General features: G+C 51.1%; 7 protein-coding genes across 7 annotated transcripts; 5 read left to right on the top strand and 2 right to left on the bottom strand.

Annotated features, from left to right (window-relative positions):
- Positions 1–356: 356 nt before the first annotated feature.
- On the bottom strand, positions 357–946 carry MRS44_011553 (uncharacterized protein; the record flags this gene model as incomplete). The annotated part of the gene is made up of 2 exons (XM_046280973.1): positions 357–823; positions 877–946. 2 exons carry the CDS (start codon positions 944–946, stop codon positions 357–359), a joined length of 537 nt encoding a protein of 178 aa, XP_046134732.1.
- Positions 947–4,116: 3,170 nt separating this feature from the next.
- Positions 4,117–5,890, bottom strand: MRS44_011554 (uncharacterized protein; the record flags this gene model as incomplete). The annotated part of the gene is made up of 2 exons (XM_046272630.2): positions 4,117–5,557; positions 5,634–5,890. The coding sequence occupies 2 exons, from the start codon at positions 5,888–5,890 to the stop codon at positions 4,117–4,119; spliced, it is 1,698 nt and encodes a 565-aa protein (XP_046134731.1).
- A 1,153-nt stretch (positions 5,891–7,043) lies between these two features.
- On the top strand, positions 7,044–8,272 carry MRS44_011555 (uncharacterized protein; the record flags this gene model as incomplete). Its single annotated transcript, XM_065619776.1, has 8 exons — positions 7,044–7,191; positions 7,251–7,276; positions 7,328–7,364; positions 7,414–7,484; positions 7,538–7,560; positions 7,613–7,769; positions 7,822–7,925; positions 7,984–8,272. The coding sequence occupies 8 exons, from the start codon at positions 7,044–7,046 to the stop codon at positions 8,270–8,272; spliced, it is 855 nt and encodes a 284-aa protein (XP_065475848.1).
- Positions 8,273–9,306: 1,034 nt separating this feature from the next.
- On the top strand, positions 9,307–11,395 carry MRS44_011556 (uncharacterized protein; the record flags this gene model as incomplete). Its single annotated transcript, XM_046270703.1, has 5 exons — positions 9,307–9,422; positions 9,478–9,491; positions 9,556–9,886; positions 9,939–11,134; positions 11,187–11,395. The coding sequence occupies 5 exons, from the start codon at positions 9,307–9,309 to the stop codon at positions 11,393–11,395; spliced, it is 1,866 nt and encodes a 621-aa protein (XP_046134729.1).
- Positions 11,396–12,287: 892 nt separating this feature from the next.
- MRS44_011557 (uncharacterized protein) lies at positions 12,288–14,148 on the top strand (the record flags this gene model as incomplete). Its single annotated transcript, XM_046270758.1, has 2 exons — positions 12,288–12,875; positions 12,934–14,148. The coding sequence occupies 2 exons, from the start codon at positions 12,288–12,290 to the stop codon at positions 14,146–14,148; spliced, it is 1,803 nt and encodes a 600-aa protein (XP_046134728.1).
- Positions 14,149–17,786: 3,638 nt separating this feature from the next.
- On the top strand, positions 17,787–19,019 carry MRS44_011558 (uncharacterized protein; the record flags this gene model as incomplete). Its single annotated transcript, XM_065619777.1, has 3 exons — positions 17,787–17,952; positions 18,206–18,611; positions 18,662–19,019. 3 exons carry the CDS (start codon positions 17,787–17,789, stop codon positions 19,017–19,019), a joined length of 930 nt encoding a protein of 309 aa, XP_065475849.1.
- A 2,217-nt stretch (positions 19,020–21,236) lies between these two features.
- Positions 21,237–23,085, top strand: MRS44_011559 (uncharacterized protein; the record flags this gene model as incomplete). The annotated part of the gene is made up of 5 exons (XM_046272629.2): positions 21,237–21,440; positions 21,531–21,788; positions 21,844–22,092; positions 22,144–22,450; positions 22,505–23,085. 5 exons carry the CDS (start codon positions 21,237–21,239, stop codon positions 23,083–23,085), a joined length of 1,599 nt encoding a protein of 532 aa, XP_046134726.1.
- Positions 23,086–23,243: the final 158 nt, after the last annotated feature.

The following is a 23,243-nucleotide window of genomic DNA, read 5'->3' on the forward strand; positions in this document are numbered from 1 at the left end:
ATGGGACACTAACCTTACTGCACGAAGTTTTGCAGGGTCTCAGATAGAGCTCTAGCAATAGGGTGAACAAGAGTGAGGCCCTCGGCGCCGCCACCAATGCGCTCACATAGGCCATCAACTGCAAGTGGTATTATATGCAGCTAAATTGGTGACAAGGGATATCTACGCAATAACTCGGTCAGCTTATAAGATCATGTTGGGCATCTAGGCATTCTTGAAGAGGGTGCAAGATAGAAGCTCGGGCACTCGATGCTCTGTTGAGGTGGTGTTAAGATTTGACTACCTAAGTCCTGCAATGTATTTCAATCATGCTCCTCCTGATGATAAACAAATCATGAGATTGTGCTCTCCTCCGTTCATTCATCTCTTTCTTCCCACTCCTGTAGAAGCTCAGGGTAGTTGTACTTGAACGCCTCCCGAGTCCAGTATTCGACTTCGTCCTTAGAGTATCCCACAGATTGGAGCTTGTACTTGGCTTTGCCTCTCTTGGGTTTCTCCCCCTCCTCAAGGATTCGAAGTACATGGGCAAAGTCCTCCGGAATCCCAGACACGGCGTCTCTTCCTCCGAGCTCCTTCCAGTACTCCAAGACTTTTGCCTCGTCCACGTGCTGCACGTCTCGCTCGATGAAGAGCCCTTCCTTCCATTCTTTCTCGGCGGGCTCCTTGCTGGAAAAGTCCATGGTCCACTCGATACGAAGGCGGATATGGTAGCCCGCAATGTCGTGTGCGTCGGGGACAATCAGCTTGACAGGCTCCCCTTTGTCGTCTGTCTCGTTAAAGAGTTCATGGGAAACAATTTTCCAATCCATAGCCTTGCGTAGCTCTATTCCGTGTGAGTGAGAAACCACCCTCTTTTATAGAGAGAGATATGCCTACCGTTGGGACTCTCGACACTCGTATCAACTTTGACGGTGTTTAGGTCCTGAGGATCTCCGGCCTTGGGCATGTTGGCTGTGGTTTGCGTTGTCAAGTTATTAAAACAAGGATGAATGGGCTTTTATGGTATTGCCGGGATTCGGTTGCGGGCTGAGAATGGTGGGTTGTGGATGGAGGAGTATGGAGGCATATATACCTGTGGACTTGGGCTCGATGTCATACGAGCACGGCAGTTACTAAAGGCAATTGAACACAAGAGGCACTAGGTAAGCACAGTATCCTATGGCATGATGTTCTGAGAGATTACATCCTCCAGTCGGCTATCCATGCCGGCTGGTCGCTGCCGGTGTTACATGTGCAATGGCCTAGTCGGTATCAGAGGTGATTGAATCTCTCCAGTCTAGCCAGCTTTGCGTTGCATTAAAGTGGAAGCTATCCCTCTCCTGCGCCTATCTCATGCAAGAACGAGAAAGTCAGGCGGGACTGAACCGGAAGCTAGCAGATGAGGTCGCCCAAGGCCTGAAGTACAAATAGAGCCGAGCTAGATCCATTTCAAGTCGGATAGGCACAGTACCTCAACTTCACTGTCTAGTACAAGATATGAGTCCAGCCCATCAGCGGCATGTATAGTAGTGGAGAAATCCCTAGCCAGTGCTGCATGCCGCTGTGCCATGTCTCGACGAGTCGACAGTCAACGATGGCCAATCGACGCGCCCGTGAACCAAGGCACCCAAGAGTGCGTCGTTACCCAAGCCCACGTGACAGTCACCGCTTCGAATTATTAAGTCGGGCATACCAAGTCTTACCAGGGTACCCAACGTAGCACAACGTTCGCCTGGCTGAGGCTTGAACAGCATCCCTGTCATTCCCGCACGATTCCTGGACAATGCGCAGCTTACGAAACGACCAGCCACTTCAGGTCTGCACAGTATCCGCCCATGGTGAGAGGCTTCAAGCCACAACTATACTAGCTGACGGAAGCTTGCAAATGCTCGCTTGAGCTGTCCAATCGCGGCACAGACTTGTGCTGCTTGGTGAAGCAGCCCATCTTCGCCGTTACATACACAGAGATTACGCGAAACTTCTCGCTGAATGTACTGGTTGGGGACGGTATTTCGCATGGGGTGCGAATCTATCGACAGTCCATCTGATTCATCATCCCAAGTATGACAACGGTCCAGCCCTCCCACCAGCCACCCTCTACATGCTTCCGATGGTGACTCATGCCAGGTTTCACGCTTGGGAACAAGTCAGTGTGTTTGTTACGGACTTATCGAATTCCAGAAGCTGTTCATTCGGAAATTGGGATCCGGCCAAAGAGTAATCTAGAACCCAACTACCTCGAGTCTCTCGGCCCAGGAGAAGGTGGTCAATTTAAGGTCGGAAAGCTAGGAATTGTGGACATAACCTTTACGCATTGGCTTTTGACATGTGAACCTTAAAAAAAATGGCTGCCCAAAGCTTCACAGTAAGAAATTAGTGCCCATTAGTCTCTGTGTGGTACGACTACCGTCTCGCAAGCGTGGTTACACAGCTGGACTTGCTCGTCAAGTCCTGCACTGGTATGCAAACAGTAGTTTCCCCTCGACTTTCCCTTTCTTGAAGCTTACTTCTAAGACTAGAAGCGATTAGGAATAAGGCAACCACCACCTTGCGCCCCTCTCAAGACCAGCTTGTCGTATGGAGAGCATGGTACCACACACATGGTGGCCTGGGGAGTAATAACGGCAGAGACGGGCAAACCTCGACCTACCCTATACTCCATGATACCCAAATCAAGGCTTCGAATTCAACCCCATTTCTCCATGCTCAGCACCCTTTTCCCTGTTTCCATACCATTATGAACTATTCTAGCATCGACTGGTCCTCACTGGAGACAGATCTTACGTGATATTGGAACCTTGACAATGGCTTGATTCTCTAGGATTTTGCTGACACCGCGCTACTCCCCGCCACAACGGCACCACACCTTAGCGAAGACATATCTCCTTGCTTGTGCGGGGACCGCCAAGCGTACTTACCCCCATTATTAGAGCCCTATCTAAGACTCTATAAAAATAATACAGGAATGGGTTAATATCTTATCTCAATTTTGGTGAATATAGGAAGAGACTAATCATAATTGGTCTAGACCCCTGCTCAGTACCCAATGGCAATCCCCGCGCAAACAAGGAGATGGCTTCATGTAGTTACTCGAAGCACCTTGCCCTACAAGCTCTGGTCTGCCTTAAACAGCACAAAGACAAACTCTTTGTCGCCCTGAAATGATTCCATGCAACAGTGCTGCTCTCTATGCAGTAGTCTTCACGCTTAGGACGTTGGCGTCTTGGCTTTGTAAGCTCGCTGTAAGAAAAAGCAAAATACTCGAACGAGAATTGCGTCTTCAAAGACTCTTGTCGGGCGCTAATCTTGGGGTAAGGCTGCGTTGACCCGCCTCCCGCTCGAGCTGACTGTTTCATCAACGCGGCAACTAATCGAGGACGTCGTCCGGTCTTTTAGAGCCGCTGGAATCAGGACCAAGGGCATCGGACCGAGATATAGACCCGTATCGCCGTCCTTGCAGACGGATTGTACCGAGAGACAAGATGAATTAAAGCGGACGAACTCCCTCATTCTGTGCTGATACGATGCCATTGCAGGGCCCCCTGAAAGAAGCACCTTGTTAGTGGGGGTTGCAAGACAAGGGCCGTAAAGTTTAACTGCATCCCTGCCTTGTTCTCTCCGCACGCGGTAACTATCCGTCGATCCGCTTGTGGTCCTATCTTGCGTGGCGAGGCGTCAACGATGTAACCGGCGCGCGCCGTTGAGCGGGATGTGCGGAAGGCGTTTGACACGTTCCGCCCGTAGAGTCTAAACTAGCTTGATAAGACCGCGCGTCAGGCGGCAAGGCGGGGAAATATGATGGTGAATATCGATTGCCGTTGTTTTCTCTCATCTTTCGCCTTTGCTGGGACATCCACCTTTGCCCCTGTTCCGGTCGCTTGGGTTCTTCCGTCAATGGTTAGGCATACGAGCCCCCCTGCGTCTATGGAGCGCCAGAGAGATTCCATCGCACCCCGGGCTTCCCGTATTGCTTCCGTGCGTGGGTGTCATTAAGGGTGGACCAAGATCAAGGCATGCATCAAAGTGGGTAAGGGATGATGTGATGAGTCTCTCGAAGATAGACATGGCATTCATTTGCTATTACGTATTGATCGTCCATCGCGTCCATCTTCAAAGTTCATCTGCCCACTCGGCGAGTCACCGTCTCGCCTTACACATCCGGCCGTTATCAGCAACCTCCCATGCCTCACTGCCAACAGCAGCTGTGGCATACAGCAGACCCTTGGGATCGTACTTGTTCTTGATCTTCAACAGCTTGTTATAGTTAGCACCGAAGAAGGTCTCCTGCCAATTCTGCTGCTGGAAATCGGCTTCGTTCATGTACGCTCCCGCGCCGGGTGTAGCAGCCTCAATCACGGGCTGGACCTCATAAGTGATCTTGTGCTGCGTCTCAAGCATGTCCTCCCAAGGAGCGTTGAAGTCCCAGGGGAGAGTGAGAGAGACCTGAACAATGGAGTCTCGCCACTGGGGAAGCACTGCGTTGACGTTCTTGCCTCCAAACTTGGAGACGTTGAGTCCGACGCCGATGAAGATGACACCCAGCTCAGCGAGCTGACGTGCAGTAGGCGAGAAGTCAGGGAGCTTGGAGCGGGGCAGCAGGCGTCCACCAAACAGCTGTGTGCCCACCTGAATGTTGCCAGCAGGGAGGGGACCCCAGTAGTGGTCGTAATGCTCGTAGTAGCTGGAGAACTCGGTAAAGGTTGGCTCAAACGTGACGCCCAGGGCAGCCAAAGACTTGGCCAGCGGCTTGAGAATCTCCCTGGCCTCCGCCTCCGACTTCTTGTAGGCGGTCATGGCTGGCACCTGCAAGAAAGAGTCGGAAAAGAAGTAGATGATCATGACACCAGAGTCGACGATATCAGGCAGAGCAGCATGGAAAGCGTCAATGATGTCGTAGATCTGATCCGGCTTGTCCTTGGAAGGAGTGACGAGGAACTTGGCGCCGCTGACCTTGGCCTCGGGGTGAGCTTGAACAGTCAGGGACACGACAACGCCATAGTTACCGCCACCGCCGCCACTCAAAGCCCAGTACAAGTCGCTGTTCTCCTTTCTGGAAGCCTTGATCAGCTTACCCTGAGCAGTCACAACTTCGAACTCGAGGGTATTGTCAGCTGCAAGACCAAAAATAGTGCTCAATGCCGAATGACCGCCTCCTTGAACATAGCCTCCGGCGAGTCCAACAGAAGGGCACTCTCCAGTGACAACGACCAGACCAGCAGCATTGGCAGCAGCAAGCGCCTCGTGGCCCTGAATACCAGCCCCAACCTTGAGAGCCTTGCCGGTATAATGCTTGTCCTTCCAATTCAAGACCTTTGTGCCCTTGAGGTTGTGAGTCCAGACAGCCAGGGCTCCAGCACCTGTGGAACGGCCGAGATAGTCGTGGCCAGTGTTGCGAATCACAAAGCGCACATTCTTATCCTGAGCAAACTTCAAAGCCGCAGCGACATCCTTGGGAGATCTGGCGTCGACTGCGTATCTGACATAGTTGCCCAAGGTGCAAGGCCTGGATCTGGGCTGGAATGGATCACAGCTCTGATTGGCAAAGATGGGAGCCATCACCGAGGATGAAGACTCGATACTGCGTGGTATCAGTGGCTGAGCCTAACCCGGGGACATGGATACGGGACATATGCAGGGGGAAAGAGAAAACTTACTGGATCGACGAATAGAGCCATTCATCCTGCAGGTGTGCACACTCTTCAGCGTTGTAGCGTGGGTCGTGGCAAGGAGTTCCCAGTGGAACCGTTGCAATGAGCCGCCCTCCAACGGTGCTGTTGAGGCGGGCCCATTCCCTCTGAGACGGCCAGCACGAGTCTCCGGGGAAGCACTTGCAGCTGGCCTTGTAGGAAGACGCCGTAGCGCTGCAGCCGCTGGCCAAGAGGAGCAGGGAAGAGACAATACGGGGCAGCATTGTGTGAGAGGATGTGTGAGGGTTGGGCTCCCAATGGAGGAGGATGGCGGTTTGAGTTTCGAGTGGGCGGAAGGTGTCTATAACAATTGGTTCAAGCCAGGTAATCTACTGCTGACGTCCGGTGCTTGGATCACCTCGGCAGTATAATTACGGAGAATCGGACCATTCAATCAATCGGTTGGTTCGTGGGATCCTGACCCATGCTCTGTATTCCGGGGAGCTCGCCAAGAGGCTGGTGCTGGGATCAGCGCTCCAACCCCCCTAAGCAATGTAACCTGCAGGATAGAGGAGCTGAGGAAGCCATCCGTCTTTGCCGAGCGGGATCAGAGCAGAGACCAAGTCTAGCCCTCAATTGCTCTAGCAGCCGCGTATTTGGAGGATGGACTTGGGTTTGACAGGTCGCTAATCAGATCATCCCTTTGATTGACCTCAGCGAGGATGAAGATCACTTGAACAAAGCTCCATAGAGAATTAGGTTTTCGCATACGAACTCCTAGCCGGAATCACTCATGCACCTGCCCGAAAGAGGCCATCGCCCGGTCCATGGACCTGGGAGATCAGGGCATCTCGATTAAATCTCTCAACTCGAAGTGCTGTAACTGTCTGTTGGCTCTACACACCACTAGCTGCATAAATGACAGGGGAACACTCAGGACCCCAGACACAGCTTACAGCACCAGATGCAGCCACAACTCTGTAAACAAAGCAACGTCAGAAAAAAAAACTGTCATTTTTTGAGGCATTATTTCATTTGTGGACTTTGGATCTGCGCCCCTTGTATCCATGGCACTGGGAGCGATGCTAACTACGGTGATGCTACGTGCCACAGCGGAATCGAGACGCGCCCTGGGTCGCCGGCAATGGGTAGTTATCCCCGGCACTTTGACTCCGCAGGGCTCCTTGTTAATCTTCAAGCCACGGACTTAGGCGTGGGATGCCAATTTCTTCTGCAGTGGACGTCATGGAAACCCGATGCAGCGCACCAAAAGTGCCATCAGGGATGAAACTTAGGGATTTTGCCACATCTTTTTCTTGGTGACGAACTGAACTTGGCAACCAAATAGAAGCTTCTCCCCTCTGCCTCCTGTTGGCTTGGAATCTTTCATTCCCTTCTCCACAATCTCTCCCTTGCAGATCCCAACGCGGTGGTACAATGGCTTGGGTCCGCAACACAGCAGAGGGGACGACGACTGATGGCCCGAAAATCACGGGTATAACGACAGGGTTCACGGCCCTCTCGCTGTGCATCGTTTGTCTCAGGCTCTATGTGAGAGGGTTCATGATCAAGTCTTTTGGCCACGGTAAGCAGGGTTCGACCAACAAACCGGTGTATTGGATTGCTGATGTTGTTGGCTGTTAGATGACTGGGTGATTGTCATTGCCTGGGTTTGTTCCTCTCTCCACTGTTTGCTATCCTGGCTGACTTTTGGTGTTTAGCTTGGCATCTGTGGATACACAACGGCTACTGTTATCCGTATGTCGCCCTCACATATTGAAGGTCCTTGATGCTCATTGAACGACAGAAACAACATGGGGCCTAGGTCTCAAGAGCCTGGAAGACATGCCTGATGAGAATGTCTACACGTTTGGCTTGGTAAGAGTGACAATCTTTCTCGCCGGTGTTTCTGGGCGACTAACGGGGACTAGGTGCAATACATAGGGGCACCATTGTATGTATTGCTGCACCACCGTGGGAGCATTTATACTAATAACTCTGATTAGTTATGTTGTCGGTATTTACGGCTTTAAAATGAGCCTACTCCTATCGTACATGCGCGTATTCCCCGGCAACTACCGCATTGCGGCCATTGTCGTCGCCGCCATCATCAGCATGGCACATATTGCCTTTATCTGTGTCTTTCTCTTTCTCTGCACTCCGGTATGAAGATGATTTTCTCTATAGTACACTATTCGCTAACTACTCTCGACAGATTGCCAAGCAATGGGATCCGAGCATCACAGGTGGCCACTGTGCAGACGCCGTGCCATTCTACCTCAGCTTTTCCGCACTGACGATTCTATTCGATGTCATGGTGTAATTAACCCCTTACCTATTCTTCATAACCTTTTTAACCTCAGCTGACGCCTTATAGTTTGGTCTTGCCGTTCCCTGCCCTCCTCAAGTCTCAGATCCAACTTCGCAAAAAGGTTGTCCTTCTTGGCCTCTTCGGTCTCGGCATCTTTGTCACCATCGTCCAAGTCATCCGAATCCAAACGATCCAGAACCTAAAGAACTACCTCGACTCCTCGAAAGCCATCCTATGGTCCATCATCGAAACGAATACGGGCATCATCATCGCCTCTATACCAACGCTCTCCCCCTCGTCAAGTACTTTGCCGAAAAGTCGAAAGCAGCCACTTCTTCGGCTTCATACAATTTGAACTCGCAGTATGCCTTGCAGAGTTGGAAGAGCAAAAAGTCGGGCATGAGGCCTCTTGGGAGCGGAGTTGACCACGAGGCGCATGTTTCCACCGAGGCGCATCTGGATGACAGTACCGAGAACATTCTAATCATGTCTCCTGGAATCCGGAAGCAGACCAGTATCATAGTGGAGAGCAAGGAGGCTTCAACTAGGAGTAGGAGGGACTCGTCTAGTGCTTAGGTACCTCTTATGATGAATCAATACCAGCTTGCCGTAATTCTTATCCTTAAGCTTTGCCTAGTATCATCCTTACGCTTTGCCTAGTCTCGTCAGGTCCCCGTGACATGGACACGTTTGGAGTGAGAGTTGATCGTCTGGAAATAGCAAGTCTCAAGTCAACAAACATGCTTACTCCTCAATACAAAAGCCCACCATATAGCATTGCCGGGCCAGTGGATAGTTAAAAAGTGCTAGCAACAAATAGTCAGGATAGCACCAACAACCCCTGCTACGAAGTTATCCACGTTAGTTGATTAAGCGCCCTCAATAGGGGTAGAATGATCTTTAGTTTGGAAAGTCTAGGCGTAACTAATCATAGCAGTTTAAAAAAATAAATATTTCAGGCCTAGATAGAAGGGATAGAAGGGATAAGAAGAAATATGGATAGATATGCTATGCATAGCCATAGCCACACCATCAGTTAATCGTTAAGTTCATATTTTGGCTTGGTTATTTGGGCCGGCGTTTGGTGAAACTCCGTGTCGGCCTTTACCTCAACACTCCGCTCTCCGCTCACCGGAGATCCCGCCCCGCGATCTGCAAATCAAAAGCCACACAGTCTTCCTCTTTCTTACGTGGTCCGGCCCAACACTGCCACTGTTTGCTGACAGACTCGTATACCGGGACAATTCATAAATGGGGAGATCTTACGAGACCGCAGGGAGCAGGAAGTGTTCTCCGAGCTTCTCCCTGTATTCTAGACCACAGGGGTCTCATCATCTGAGTTTTTCGTCCCCGCTCTCTATTGGGTTGGATCGAGCTTTGAGTCTCGATATGGATGCTCCTTTGTCCAATCCTGACCCTGATGTGACAAGGGCGTCAATCCAGTCAACCAACCCAGTCCGTTGGGCCTCGAACAGAAGAAGCAGGGTTTGCGATCGATGTATTAGGTGAGTCCGGGTTGTTGGGTCATGAGTGTCTCACGCATCAACTGACGCAGCATAGGCACAAGATCAAATGTACGCATTGATCCATCGAGGCGCATAGCAAGGTAGCAATCTGACTGTTGATGTGACTTTCTAGGCGATCTTAATCAACCTCGATGCTCAGCTTGCGACGCATATGGCCACACTTGCTCCTATTCGCGAACACGCAAGAAACCAGGACCCATTAGAGGCTCAAGTCGACGACCTGGCCGACCAGCACCGACGGCATCTCCCACTGTTTCTCCATCAGACCCTCAGGGCATAACTGTCATAAACAAAAGCTTCGGCGTAACATGGCATATAGCATCTACGCCAGAGGCCACAGAAGAATCCAATCCCCCGGTTCAATCACTGAGCACATTATCCGATGCGGCCAAGATCCTGAATACATTCTCCTCGCAGCTTTCTGAAGAAGCACGCCATGAACTGTAAGTACCTAGGCCACTTGCATTGTTGGATGGACTCTGAAGTTGAATCCAGGGCCCACACCTTTGCATCTACAGTCAACACATCGTTTCCCTTGTTCCCCTTACACACGCTCCCCACTCAGCTAAGAGGAGGAGAAATATCTGAGGTATTGGCATCGATTGTGTATGCCATCTCCGCCAAGCTCACCGGAACATCCCTACACATGGACCTCGACACTGCACTAAGCTCCCTAGTTGAGTCCTCGACTGCCCTGGCCCCGAGCGTCTCTGAGCCCAATGCCCTCAACGAGTGGCGAACCGCCTGTCTTCTGGCTTGGTATGGGTTCTATCAGTACCAAGGCCAAAAGATCGATGATTGTATCTCGAATCTGGCCCGCAAGGCATACCACCTTGGTCTCCACCAAATCGACAGTCTGTCTAACTTGTCAACCTTCGGCTGGGACCTTCTGAGCGAAGCGGCTGCCGAAGAATGGCGCCACGTATGGTGGAGTATTTACCTGCTGGACACTCACCTAAGTTACTCAATGGCAACCCCCAGCCAGATACAGCCTGACAGTATCGGCACAGCGTTGTTGCGAGGAGACCTGACGAGAACAACAGCCAGCGCGCGAAATGGCGCCAAGACACTCATTCCTACCGACCAGGCCGATCTGTGGAAAGTGATCCAAGAGATTGTCGCTGTCAGTGGTAGGGACATTTTTGGCCTTCATATCGCGGTCAACGCATTGTTGAAAGAAGCCATAGCAGTGCATCGCCGTGGTAGACAACATCCTCGCTATCCAACACAAGAGAGAATCTCAGAACTAGAGGATTGCCTCTGCGGCATTCGATTATCATTGCCTTTCAACTACCTGCGGATGGTGCGCGATGTGGCTGGTGGCGAATCAGTGGCCAGCTATCATTGCCGTCTATTGACTATCCTCAAGCTACAGTCAACACAGATGATGCTCGGTCTTCCCGGGCGTCAAGTTGACGAAGCTCAGTTTCAAGCGAGCTGGAGGGAAAATCTTGAGACCTGCCATCGCCTATTTGAGATAATCTCTCATTGGGACAAGGAATCTGTCTTCGCAGTTGACCCGGAACTTTGCATCATCGTGATGGGCCTACTTGTGCTTTTCCACTTGCACAACAAAGCAAGCGGCATTTCGAACCCATCATCGTCGGCCCAACTCACACGCCGACAAGACATTCTTCGGGTCATTTTACAGAAGCATGCGAGACAATGGAAGTTGGCTCAAATTCTATTAGGTGAGTTGTCTGCAAATTCAAACACCCACTGGATCGTTGTTTTTACTAATAGCTACGAGTAAAGACAGCTACGATGCCCTGGTAACTAAGATATCGGATCCTTTGGGCCTTGATGATCTTTTCCATGTGATTGACCAATTTCAAGGGCCTCTTCATCTAAAATGGGTGAACTTTGTCCGTCCAGATCGTGATGCTGAGCTAAGGGCAGTGGGGAGGAGGTATCTCGATAGTTATGGCTCCAGTGTCGGCTACGTTCTATGAGATGCCTTCATCAGATGTAATATGAGTAGACTAAAATAATTACCGGTTAGATCGTGCCTGGTCACATAAATAAGCGCTGTTAAAGTTAGATACGAGACCTTTGTGAGCTGCTGAGGGATAACCTCGAGTGCATGTGTGACGAGGCCCAAGCCTCTTGGCTTAGGTCAGTCAGCGTCTGCCGCGTGCTATCTCTGGGGGCTTGAATGATACCGGATCACGGCGTAACCATGGCCGAGTGAGGCTGAAATAGGGGCTCCGCAGCAAAGGCATGGTATGTCTGCCTTGTGAAAACAAGATAAGACCCACGTAGTTCTTACACGCATGGCATTGATAAAGACCTTTTCACCGAATACAATGAGTTCCCGGAACATTTCCAGAATAGGAAATCATCCAGTCGGCATCGGTCTTCGGTCGTCGGTCCAATACCCCGAGGCCGGACCCACTACCACCACCTCATTGGACCTCGGCCGTTTAAGCATCCAAACAAGCTTGATTGATATGCCCGGTCGTTTATGTCCGAACTCCAAATGCCCGACGTTTGGATGCCAAGAATGGCTTGCGAAGCCCCTGTCAGACATGATTTGAGGTTCCAATGCTGAATGAGTCTCTTGGATAGAAGCAATGGAGCCTGCGCCTCGCGGACCACGCGGATACGCGTCACTTTGAGTTTTTCAAGCCTTGGTCTATTGGAGATTGCATGATCTAAGTATAGAAAAATTGATTCACTGCCCTTGATGCCCTTGAGATTTGGAAGTACTCGTTCAATAGATAAGGAAGCGTTGTCTGCACTTCTTTCTGGCGTCCAACACAAACTCAGCAAACAATCCCATTTCCTTCAACTGCAATCTCAATCTTTGACCGCCCTTCTTACCCGGCCATTCTTTCCGTCGCCATGTCGCGTCTTATCCCAGGTCTCGCTGTCTTCCTCGTCCCCGTCGTACTTGGGGCAGTCACAATCGGTCTGACCTATGCGCCGTGCTACGCTACTGTATGCCCCGAAGACTATCTCGACAAAGAAACAAAGTATCACTTGGCCATATTCTACGGCATGGTCCTGGTCCTGGGTTTTGCACTCTACCTGCGGTCATCGTCTCACTCTCTTCTTGCTCTAAGTAGTCATCAGTCTTCAGCTGAGCTTCCGCTTCTTCGCAAGTATGTCACTGTTGGGGGCGTTGCCATCACAATATTCATCGCTGCAGTCACACTGGCTACGGCTGCCCTCTGGTGGCCCGCTCTCTGGAAATATTGGGGCGACAGAACAGATCCTTTGGACTGGGACTCAGCCAAGATCCGCCTTACAATCACTGGTGTCACAGGCCACTATGCCGATATCCTCTTGGGGCTATTAATCATACCAGTCTCGAGAAATAACCTAGTGGGTCGAGCCTTCAAGCTACATCAGAGCACGTTGCTGTTCGCTCACAAAGTGGTTGGGTATCTCTTCTTGCTGGTGGTCGCGGCTCACGGAGTTGCTTACGCTGTACGTCTCCCTCCGATTAGAACTCATGATGTCCTCAATATGCTGATCCCAACACTAGATGTATGCGCTCGACCCTTCCAGCGACGACGACGAGAGGAAAAACGAGGTCTTCAGTACCGGAAATCCGATCATGACCCTTAAAGAGAGCGAAGGACGGAGCGAGTGGTACACCACCACCACCTACAACGGAGCGGCTGCATTCGTCGTTATCATCATCATCACGATTACCGCCTCTGCTTGGATCCGAAGACGCAACTACAACTTCTTCTATTACACCCACGTCGTATGCAGTATTCTAATCTTCGTTGGGGCCAGTATACACGCCAGCACCGATTTCTATCTTTTGTTGCCTGGCTTGTGTCTGTGGGTTGTTGACTGGACTTATCGATTATTCCGTGGAGAAGGCGGCGGGTTGCATGAACAGATCAACGCGACGTTGGAGAATGCGGGAGAAGGCTGGTACAGGCTTTCGCTTCCTGTTGTCACCCGTAGCATGAAAAGCTATGATGAAATCCCGGAGTCTCACGCCGAAACCGGCATGTCGTCTCTCACTCCCCTCAAAACCTACTACATCAACATTCCCTCGGTCAGCAAGCTTCAGAACCACGCCTTCACAGCGGCCGTCCCAGCTTCCAGTACCTCAGGGCCAGTCTTTCTCTTTCAAAGGGCAGGCAAGGCATCAAAGAAGAGTCAGAAGGAGTGGACATGGAAGGTTGGGGCGTTGGTTCCTCATCCAAACGACTTTACGACGCTGAAAGTGCGGCTGGAGGGTCCGTATGAGCCGCGAGACACAACGTTCCAACAAGCTTCTCACATCATCTGTGTTGTGGGTGGAACTGGAGTCACCGGTGCCTACAGTCTCGTCACTTGGTGGTTGAGGTTTCGAGCGCAGGATACCAACAACAGATTCACTCTTGTCTGGGCTCTTCGGCACAGACAACAAGCGAATGTCAACGAATGGCTCCATCTGCAAGAAACAGCAGCATCGGTTCCGAATCTGAAACTGATCACTCATATCAGCTCTGCTGATGGCAGGATGGACCCGGGCAAGCTGATCCGGCAGTCTCTTGCCCTCGATCGCATTTCGAGTGCATCTCCTGCAGATGGAGAACAAGCCAAAGACGCCACAGCCTGGATTTATAGCTCAGGTCCGGATGGTTTGATCCGAGCGACAGAAGCGGCTTGTGTGAAGATAAGACATGAGACCAGGGAAATGAGAGGCAAATCCCACATCAAGGAGATTGACTGGTACATGGCCAAGTGGGAGGTTTAGAGAGCCTCGCAATGCCGTTGTAATACATTTTTACTTGGCTATTTCACTTTGAATTTATAGGTTTTTAGATAGGCTTTCATCTCCGGCGCATAATCACAGGCCTGGGGCCATCCTTTTTCCTGTTCAACGACTGTGCTGATATGGCAGTGTACGAATCAAACAACTACACTTCTGCTGCGAAGTGGTATCTCGACAATGACATTGAGCGGCTCGACAGTTTTGGCCATGACTCCTTTTGTGAAGTCTTCTACTCGAATGTCGTGGCGCCTTTGAATGGGGATGCAAGAGCATTATTATCTAGCCCCAGCTAGCTACGAGGCACTGATTGCAAATGAGGCAGAACTTGATGTGTTTTAGCCTTTGCCATTACAAACACAGCCTGTGTCTCTGCTGTCAATAGTCTAAAGTCATCCCGAATGTATAGCTAATTTATCTAAGTAAACGCAAGCAACCTTGCCTAAGAAGAGTGCTATTGTATAAGCTTAGGTAGGTAGTTTAAAACAACAAAAAGATTTTTAGGTTGGTGGCAAGTATATACAGTGCATAGCTGTGTAGTTGCTCTGCATCAAGTACACTTGCGACCTCGACGACCCATAGAAATTGGACTTGCCAAGACTGCAGAAAGCCCCCTGTCACCCTGGGAGGCCTGGTACGCGGTTCATGGTAACAAGTCTGCAAATTAGAACAAGTCGACAGGGTTCCGCACTAATATTTAGCATTGGTTAGAGAGTTTGGGCTGGTTGTCAGGCCAGCTACTAGGACATGGAGGCATCGAGAGATGTTGGTTTGGAACCACGAGCATAAGAGAGGTTGGAAAGGTGCAATGGCCCTACAGATTCTAGCCACTTTACCGGATCCACAAAGTTCTCCGCTCTTTGGGCATTATCCCTTCAATTCAGCCTTATGGAGCTTGTATTTGAGCAGTCAACTCCGTCTCTAACCGGCAATTTCACGCCGGCTTCTGGAAATCTCCACATGCCGCTCTCCACTCACTTCGCCGCCCGCTTGCTTAAGTGCCGTGGCTCGGACCCCCTCCCCGTGGTGGAAAAGCTAGCTGTTTTAGTGGCGGATATGGAGGCTCTAAAACCCTCCATATCAGTGCTGCGAAGTCTTATATGGTGTCTGTCAAAGAGAGGCTCTGATAATGCTGAGCCTTGGAAGGTTTCGCGTCTGAAGATGAGCTGCAAGGGGATAATTTGTCGTCCCTCGGTCAGCAATACTGTGGGACACTCACCGACATGTCACCTTTGGGTTGGATAGCATTCGCGAGAACAAGGCGAGTAAGGGATGTGGTGGTGAATGTGATTATTCCGCGGCAAGCATGTCACTGCGTCATGCTTGTCGACTCGAGCAAACCTGTCGAAGCGAATGGATATCATGTGGTAGCAATTAAGCCTCCATTTGGCATCTGCATGGCTTGGGGGACCCCTACTTTTGGCTGTAGTCAAACGGCACATTGTCTATTCTCGTGCTTCCATGGTAGCTATTTCCCCTGACTTGGACATATTCTATGGGCTTTTATGCTCGTAAAACTTTATTTCAAGCGATGATACGTCGTCGTCTTCGTGTTATTGGTTAACCCACATCCCGTTTCAAGACAGTTGTAATCACGGTCGCAATGGGTACTGTAGCAATGGGATATTGACATGAGAACCAATGACACATGACATTGTGACACAAGCCCTCCTTCCATTGATGCAAGGCACAGAGCCGTCTACCAGCCACGTCGGCAATGGGCCAGAATCATCTCGACGCGTTCGGAAGAAGCAACAGCGGCTCAGTTATCTCGACGCGATCGGGAGCCTGGCCTATAAGAACAGTTGCTGCCCTTCTCGACACCAAGAGTCAGCCGCAACAACCCGAATCTCAGCACCCTTAGCAGCCTCATCGCAAAATTGGCCATTGCCCAACCCGTTGGTCTCCGTTGAAGCAAACACACAGTAGCTAATTCGGGGTACGGCAGGAACCGCAAGGCGTAGGTTTGCGCGCATGTCCCAAGTTGGAAACACTAGGGCGTCTCCCCCGCAAGCGAGTGCCCCTGACGGGCGACGATCGATCACTCGGGGAACGCTTCCGGCCCCGGAGCTAAAGAGTCAAGCCCCACATGCCGGCTGCCGTATCGTCAAGTCCCCTTGTTTAGTCGACGGACTCGATGCATTCCGTCTGAAGATCTTGACGCTTTTGATTTCGTACGAGTCTTGAAGGGTAGGCTAGAGTTCATTATTCAAGCCTCTGCAGAAGACACATGCCATCTATGTGACCCTTTGTTAGTGTCTGCCATCTTGCGATGGTCCCCTAACATTTGTCCCTGCATGCCTCGCACCAACCCCTTTTGCCAAGCACTCCGGTTCCCTTCCTAAAGTGCAACATGATGAGCGCGCGCGCTAAAGTTTAACGCCTCCGCACGGTCTCGGGGGCTATTGAACCGGCCAGATTAAAGAGGGTAATTGCCCTGGTATTACCCTTACGATCGGCACCAGAGAACAAGGCGGACTGCTGCAGAGGCCACCTGTTTGGTGTCTTTTCCCCTGGTTGATGACTGTGAAGGATGAGTGATGTGTTGGTGCTAAAGATCGCCATTCATGCACTAATACCGGCACTTGTTAAGCCAACACAAGCCCCAAGACACAACAAGACCATTACGTACAGTCCACGGATCGTGAACGGATTCTTCTGGACCCTCTGGAGCTGCTAAGCCAACAAGTGGCTCCGACCGTTCCGTCTTCAAGACCGTTGGCCCTTGGCATAATATCATCCTCATGTTAGGCTACGGTGAGCCAAGTTCATTACTCTCATGGCTGAGACGTTACCTAATCACCGTCTCAGATCTCCCAAAGACTGAAGCCACACAGACTGACAGTGACCTCTACCCATCTACACATACTGAGTCATGAGTCTCCGACTCAGGCTCAACACTCCGCCGAACCCAAACGCGTCGATCCCAGGATTGTCATCTGCCGAATGCCCAATCGCAAGAAATGCGTGATGCCACTGAGCCTCCAAGGCACACAAAGATCCCATCTTCTGCGCCACTAGCGTTTGGAACCCGTGTACGAGTCGAAACGGAAGCCATCCCCAGTGCAGCATCTGGCACAAGTTCGAAATAGCACCCCCATGTCCTGACTAGCAAGGCCGGACGATCGTCATCTTCCCCACCAAGGTCTAGAATGCGCCGCGGGAGGCGGGGGATCCCAGAATGTCAGCCCACTTCTTCATGAACGACTCCCAGTGCTAGACATCTTCGAGGCCTAGAGGCAAATCACCGTTGCAGCCAGGCAGCTGGGAAAGGTCTGCACACCAGTAAGATAGCGGCCAAGATGTAGGAACGGCTCGCTCCCCGCGATTTGCTAGTCGAGTAGTACTACACTATTCATTTGCATCAAGTTCACTAGCAAGGCCAGAGGGTTTGCTGATCAGGGGGCATCCCTAACACGGCTGTGACCTATATTCGAGCCTGATCCTTCAACATTTGCTTCATCTGCTTCTTGATGGACTCAGCAAGCGAGTAGCCATTGTATTTATTTCATTCTTTTTTATTTCATTTTATATATTCCGTTGGGAATCATTCGAGCACAGCATCAAAGATCGCATTCGGACTTTACACTCTGTCAATCCTTGTCCGAGGTTGGATCGGCAACATGACCGGTTTTCTTATTCCCCCGTGGTACAAGAATGAGGTGCCGGGGGAGACTGAGATGAACATCGCCAGTGTCATCTTCGGGTTCAGCTTGGGTTCAGCCGTCTTCACAGCCTCACTCGCCTTCAAACAGTCTCTTGGCGCGTACAGGAGGCAGAGACTATTCAGTGCGTACATTATCATGTGTTGGCTGGAGTGGATTGGATGTAATTGCATGGGTCTCGTCACCTATATGTGGCTCAAGGGTATCGTCCCGCCAAGGTTTGTCTTTCACCTCCAGATCAACCTGAACTCGTTCCTTGGACGTCACGCTGACCTGCCTTTCCCTCACTCAGTTTCTGGGTCTTTTTCTTCATCAGTAAGGAATTCAACTGGGAACCTTTCTTCCGATAAGGCGGTCTCTAACATATCTACTCGCAGTCGTCTTCTGGAGCATGCAGATCCAGTTCATTTTACAGATCATCATCAACCGAATAGCCCTGCTGCTTCCCCGCAAGTCAGGCGTCAACAAAATCAAGTGGGGAGTCGCCATCATCGTTAGCCTTATCAACCTGAGCGGTTTCTGCATCTGGATCCCGGCACGTCTACAGATCTCTCACCTGTACGAAGAAATCAACATCATTTGGGACCGAACCGAGAAGGCCGTTTTCTTGATTGTCGATCTTGGTCTCAACCTTTACTTCATCTATCTTGTTCGCTCGAGACTGATTGCTGGTGGTTTGACAAAGTATTGGCAACTCTTCCACTTCAACGTCGCCATGGTTTTTGTGTCGGTGACACTGGACTGTGTCTTGATGGGAGCCACGTTCCTCCCGAGTCCTGTCGTGTAAGCAACCTTGCACAAATCTTGGCACCACTAAGCTCACATCTACGCAGTTATGTGCAGTTCCATCAACTCACCTATCTCCTCAAGCTCTACATCGAGATGAACGTTGCCTCCCTCCTAGGCCACATTGTTAAGGGCGCAAGAGACCGCGACGGCACAAGGGCTGCGGATGGCCGATATGCACACAAGCCTCATGATGAAATCACCAATGTGAGAATGGCCACGTTGATCACGTCCAACCGCACAGGTCATGTCCGCCTCAATGATGATTCAGTTGGAGGAGAGACATACAAGAGTGATGCTCAATGGGGGGGTATTCGCAAGCAGGTGGAGACTGAGATTGTCTATACCAATCCCGAGGATCACGATCTTAGCGAAGCAAGCTCTGAGACAAGGGTGCTTAAATAGATTCGGTTGGCGGGAAGGGAGGGTAAAGTAGGGATGGGTATGGCGTTACAAATTGTATTATTCTCTAAACGAATTAATACATCATTTTTCAATCTACAAGTTCCTCCTCTCTGTCAAGAAAGTAGAGACATGGCACGGAACAAGGGTGAAATGTCACCAGGGTTATCGTTGAGGGCCGCTATCTCGAGACTGGTCGGGGAAGGCGGAGCGGCTCGGAAAATTACACGCCAGATCCACCATTTTAAACACACTTCTTTCTTAATTGGACTTCCATCTTATCTTCTTATCATGACTTTGTGCCGTGGCAAGTCTGTCACTGCGGCTTGGACACCATCAACACACAAGTACAAGCATGACCCAGGATCATGGCACATAACCCAGCGCAAATGCAGGCAAACCAGGAGTCCTTGTCACTTAAATACACATCGTCAGGTGAGCTTTCTCGGAGTCTCGGCCGAACATAATACGTCTTCTTCCTTGGTTGACCATGAGGCCATGGTCCAGACCAAGAACAAGTGGAGAGAGCAGGCTTGGATGAGAGGAGAGTGTGTCATGGCGAGTCATGCGGGGCCCCGTTCTCCATTGCGCCCGCTCCTCATGCTTCTCCACATCGGAGAGCTCTCCGTGGTGTCTGTTCGCGCTCGGGAACCTTCCGTAACCCGTTCCCCGCATCAGAAGAACTCTTCCGCGCCTGGCCTCTGATTTGTGCTGACGTACATCACCCAGTCGACAAGCGTGCAAACAGCTGACATTAATAACTCATAACATATGGGGTAGAGGCTGTTTGGGCCTGTCTCATATTCTTGTCCCAGGTGTCAAGTTGTGGCAGACAAGTTAATGGCTAGTTCCTGTGACAGAATGCTCCCTGAGTAAAAAGGGACGTTTCGCAGATTATAATAAACATTGAGTGACATGTAGTGATTCAAACCGTCAGCTTCGGTAACGGGTCCAATGAGAAAGGTCAAGGAATTCAAGTGCTAGATAACCAGTAGATTAGCTCTAGAGTGGTGTTCCGATCCTCTAGGGTAGCATCACTGGTGCGGAGAAGGGGAGCCCCAGGCAGGCGACTAGCATCCCAAGGAAGACGTGGAAGACTTAAAGAACGAAATAGAATCCCTGTAAGGCCCTCTTCCCTATCATTAGTTCCTGATGCTTGGCCCTCTGGAAGTAGTGTGTTTTCACAATCGCCAAAACCCCATTGGCGGGAATTTTGACGCTCACATCTAGAACGCCCAACTGTGCCATGTGAAAGGCTCCCTCGATAACAAGTCCATGCTTCTTTTTGTGACACTCTCAAATCCATATCGTCCGTCAGTCTGGCCACTGGTTAAAGACTGCGGGTATTTGATGATCCAGACAATCATTTCCCCCCAGTACGAGTTACCCCAACCGACATGAGCCTTGATTGCCTGAGACCCCAACTCCAAGATCCCAGCATACCCAGTCACAACCGGTGAACATGAATTCGTAGAGTGAGGTTAAGAGCGGTTGGAGACGGTCGGGCTTTGTCCGAGTTGCCCAAATCACGCGTTTCAAAACTTCAACCGTTCCTTGGCATCGGACGAACCAATCCCAGAGGGAATAATTATGACCAACAAACCCCGCACGAGCTAATCCCCTCATTTGCCTTGCTTATCCCCTCATCCCTCACGGACCCCATGGGGCATTGCCCCATTTCCCCCTTAATGCCTCCGCACTCGCATGTAACGTTACCTCTACGGTGGGTAATCACGTCAGGACCTCGGTTGTGGTCTGGGGTTTCTCCAGGCTTCTTCCAATGCGAACGGATTCAACCTGACAAGGAGGAGGATAGCGTCTCTCCGCATTCGGCCCGTCATGCCTGTCACGTTGTCTCGAATGTAAGCCATCCCCAGACTAGTCTATTCCCCAAGTGGTCGAGAGCCCCGTCTCGGAGAGCTGTCCGTGGATTGAATCGCGGAGAAGCTTAGACTTTCGAAGGAGCCCAATCCGAATCAAGTGTTAGGCAAACTCACGAGTTGCCGTGTTGCCGAGTTGGCAGACGCGCACCTATCATTGCTCTGATAATTTTGGGGGAGGAAAGCGTTGACCACTTGAATGAGTCGACGTCTGTTTATGCAGAGTCCACTCCCCCAAACATGTGGAGATGGTATCTAGAGGTATAATTATCTTGGCCGGCCGATACGTTTTCTTGGCCTTGGCGATCCAAGTCTCTTGGCAACATTGGCAGTCTTCACAATGTCGCATACTGTTCTTGAGAAGCAAGATGACCTGGCCCTCGAGGGCAAGGCTGATGTCGACCACTCTGAGGTTCTCAAGAACTCGGATCTCATGAACGATGCCTTTGATGGCGAGAACCGCGAACATGAGCTGGGCGTGTGGGAGGCTACCAAGAAGCATCCTTGGGCTTGCTTCTGGGCATTCATTATGTGTTTCACGATTGTCAGTCTTCCCAATCGCAATCATGCCGATCCTTTCTCGATTTACGATCGGTTCATGGCGCAATATGTGTAGTAGCTAACCGTGCAACAGGTCATGGAGTCGTTCGACATGTTCTTGAACGGCAACTTTGTCGCCCTCCCAGCTTTCCAGAAGCATTACGGCGTCTACGTTGAAGGATCTGGCTACACCATCCCGACAAAGTGGCAGAGTGCCCTGTTCCAAGCCGGTCAATGTGGTGCATTTATCGGCGTCTTCATGGCTGGTCCCATCACAAACTATCTGGGTTATCGCTGGACGACCATCTTGGGCTTGATGCTTATGAATGCTACGATCTTTGTCTCCTTCTTTGTGAGTACCTCTTCTGTTCCCTAGCTGAGGGCTCCGTCTAATCCGATGTTTCAAGGCCAACTCCCTCACCCTTCTCGTGGTCGGACAAGCACTGGAAGGCGTGCCATGGGGTTTCTTCATCGCCAATGCACCCGCCTACGCCTCCGAAATTGTCCCCCTTGCCCTCCGAGGTGCTTGCACGGCAACTCTGCAGATGAGTTGGTCCATCGGCTCAATCATCGTCGCCGGTGCGACGTATGCCTACAACAAGCGCAACGACCAGTGGGCTTGGCGTGTGCCTTTGGCCCTGCAATGGGTCTTTCCCGTGAGTTTCTTCCCACATCTCACAACATGCCCACGATGCTAACTCCTCTAGACCCCCCTCCTAATCCTCGTCTTCCTCGCCCCGGAATCCCCATGGTGGCTCATCCGCCGCGGCCGCAAGGAAGAAGCCCTCCGATCCATCGAGCGTCTCGGCACCGACTCCAAGGAACAAGCTCAAAAGTCCCTTGCCATGATGGAGCGTACCGTCGAGATCGAAGCACAGACAGGTGGTTCTCCCAGCCTTCTCGACCTTTTTAAGGGCACTGATTTGCGACGAACCATCATTACCTGTTTGATGTACGCGTCGCAGAACTTTGCTGGTAACTTGATTGCCAACCAGGCCACCTTCTTCTTTGAGCGTAAGTTCCTCTCAAATATCTGCAAGTAAAACAGACAACTAATGCATCATGTAGAAGCCGGAGTCGACTCCGACCGTGCCTTCCAGCTCAACCTGATCAACGCATGCCTTCAATTCATCGCCAACATCATCTCTTTGCCCGTCAGCGGTTGGTGGGGACGTCGCACCATCTATCTCTGGGGCACAGCCGTCAACATTACCCTGCTATTCCTCCTCGGCATCTGCGCCTCCATCCCGCAGAACAACGCGACCAATTACGCCCAGGCCGTTCTCGGCATCCTCATCTCCTTCGTCTATGCCGGAGCCCTGGGTCCCACCACATACACCGTCATTGCCGAGACATCTTCAGTCCGTCTTCGTGCTCTGAGCACCGGTGTCGGTCGTGCGGCTTACTATGTTGCCGAGATCCCCATGATCTACCTGGCTTCGCAACTCCTCAACCCTACTGGATGGGATCTCGCTGGAAAGTGTGGATACGTCTGGGGAGGTACAGCCGTTGTGTGCTTCCTTTCGGCCTTCTTCTTCTTGCCTGAGCTCAAGGATCGCACGTATCGTGAGACGGATATCCTGTTCAACCGCAGGATTCCTGCCAGGAAGTTCAAGTCGACTGTCATTGATGTTAGAGACAACGAATAGAGTGGTGCTAAGAGTTGCACTTGTTTGATCTCTGGAAAGATATATAGATGCAGTGTTACGAATAGAACCAAATGTCATCTTTATTGCTCATATGCCCTCGCCCGACCGCCACCGTAACATCTTGTGAAACATTTCAGCCAAGCAAGGGTGCCATCCAC

Source organism: Fusarium solani (assembly GCF_023522795.1).
Source record: "Fusarium solani strain SB1 chromosome Unknown bctg00000007, whole genome shotgun sequence".
Lineage (NCBI taxonomy): Eukaryota > Fungi > Ascomycota > Sordariomycetes > Hypocreales > Nectriaceae > Fusarium > Fusarium solani.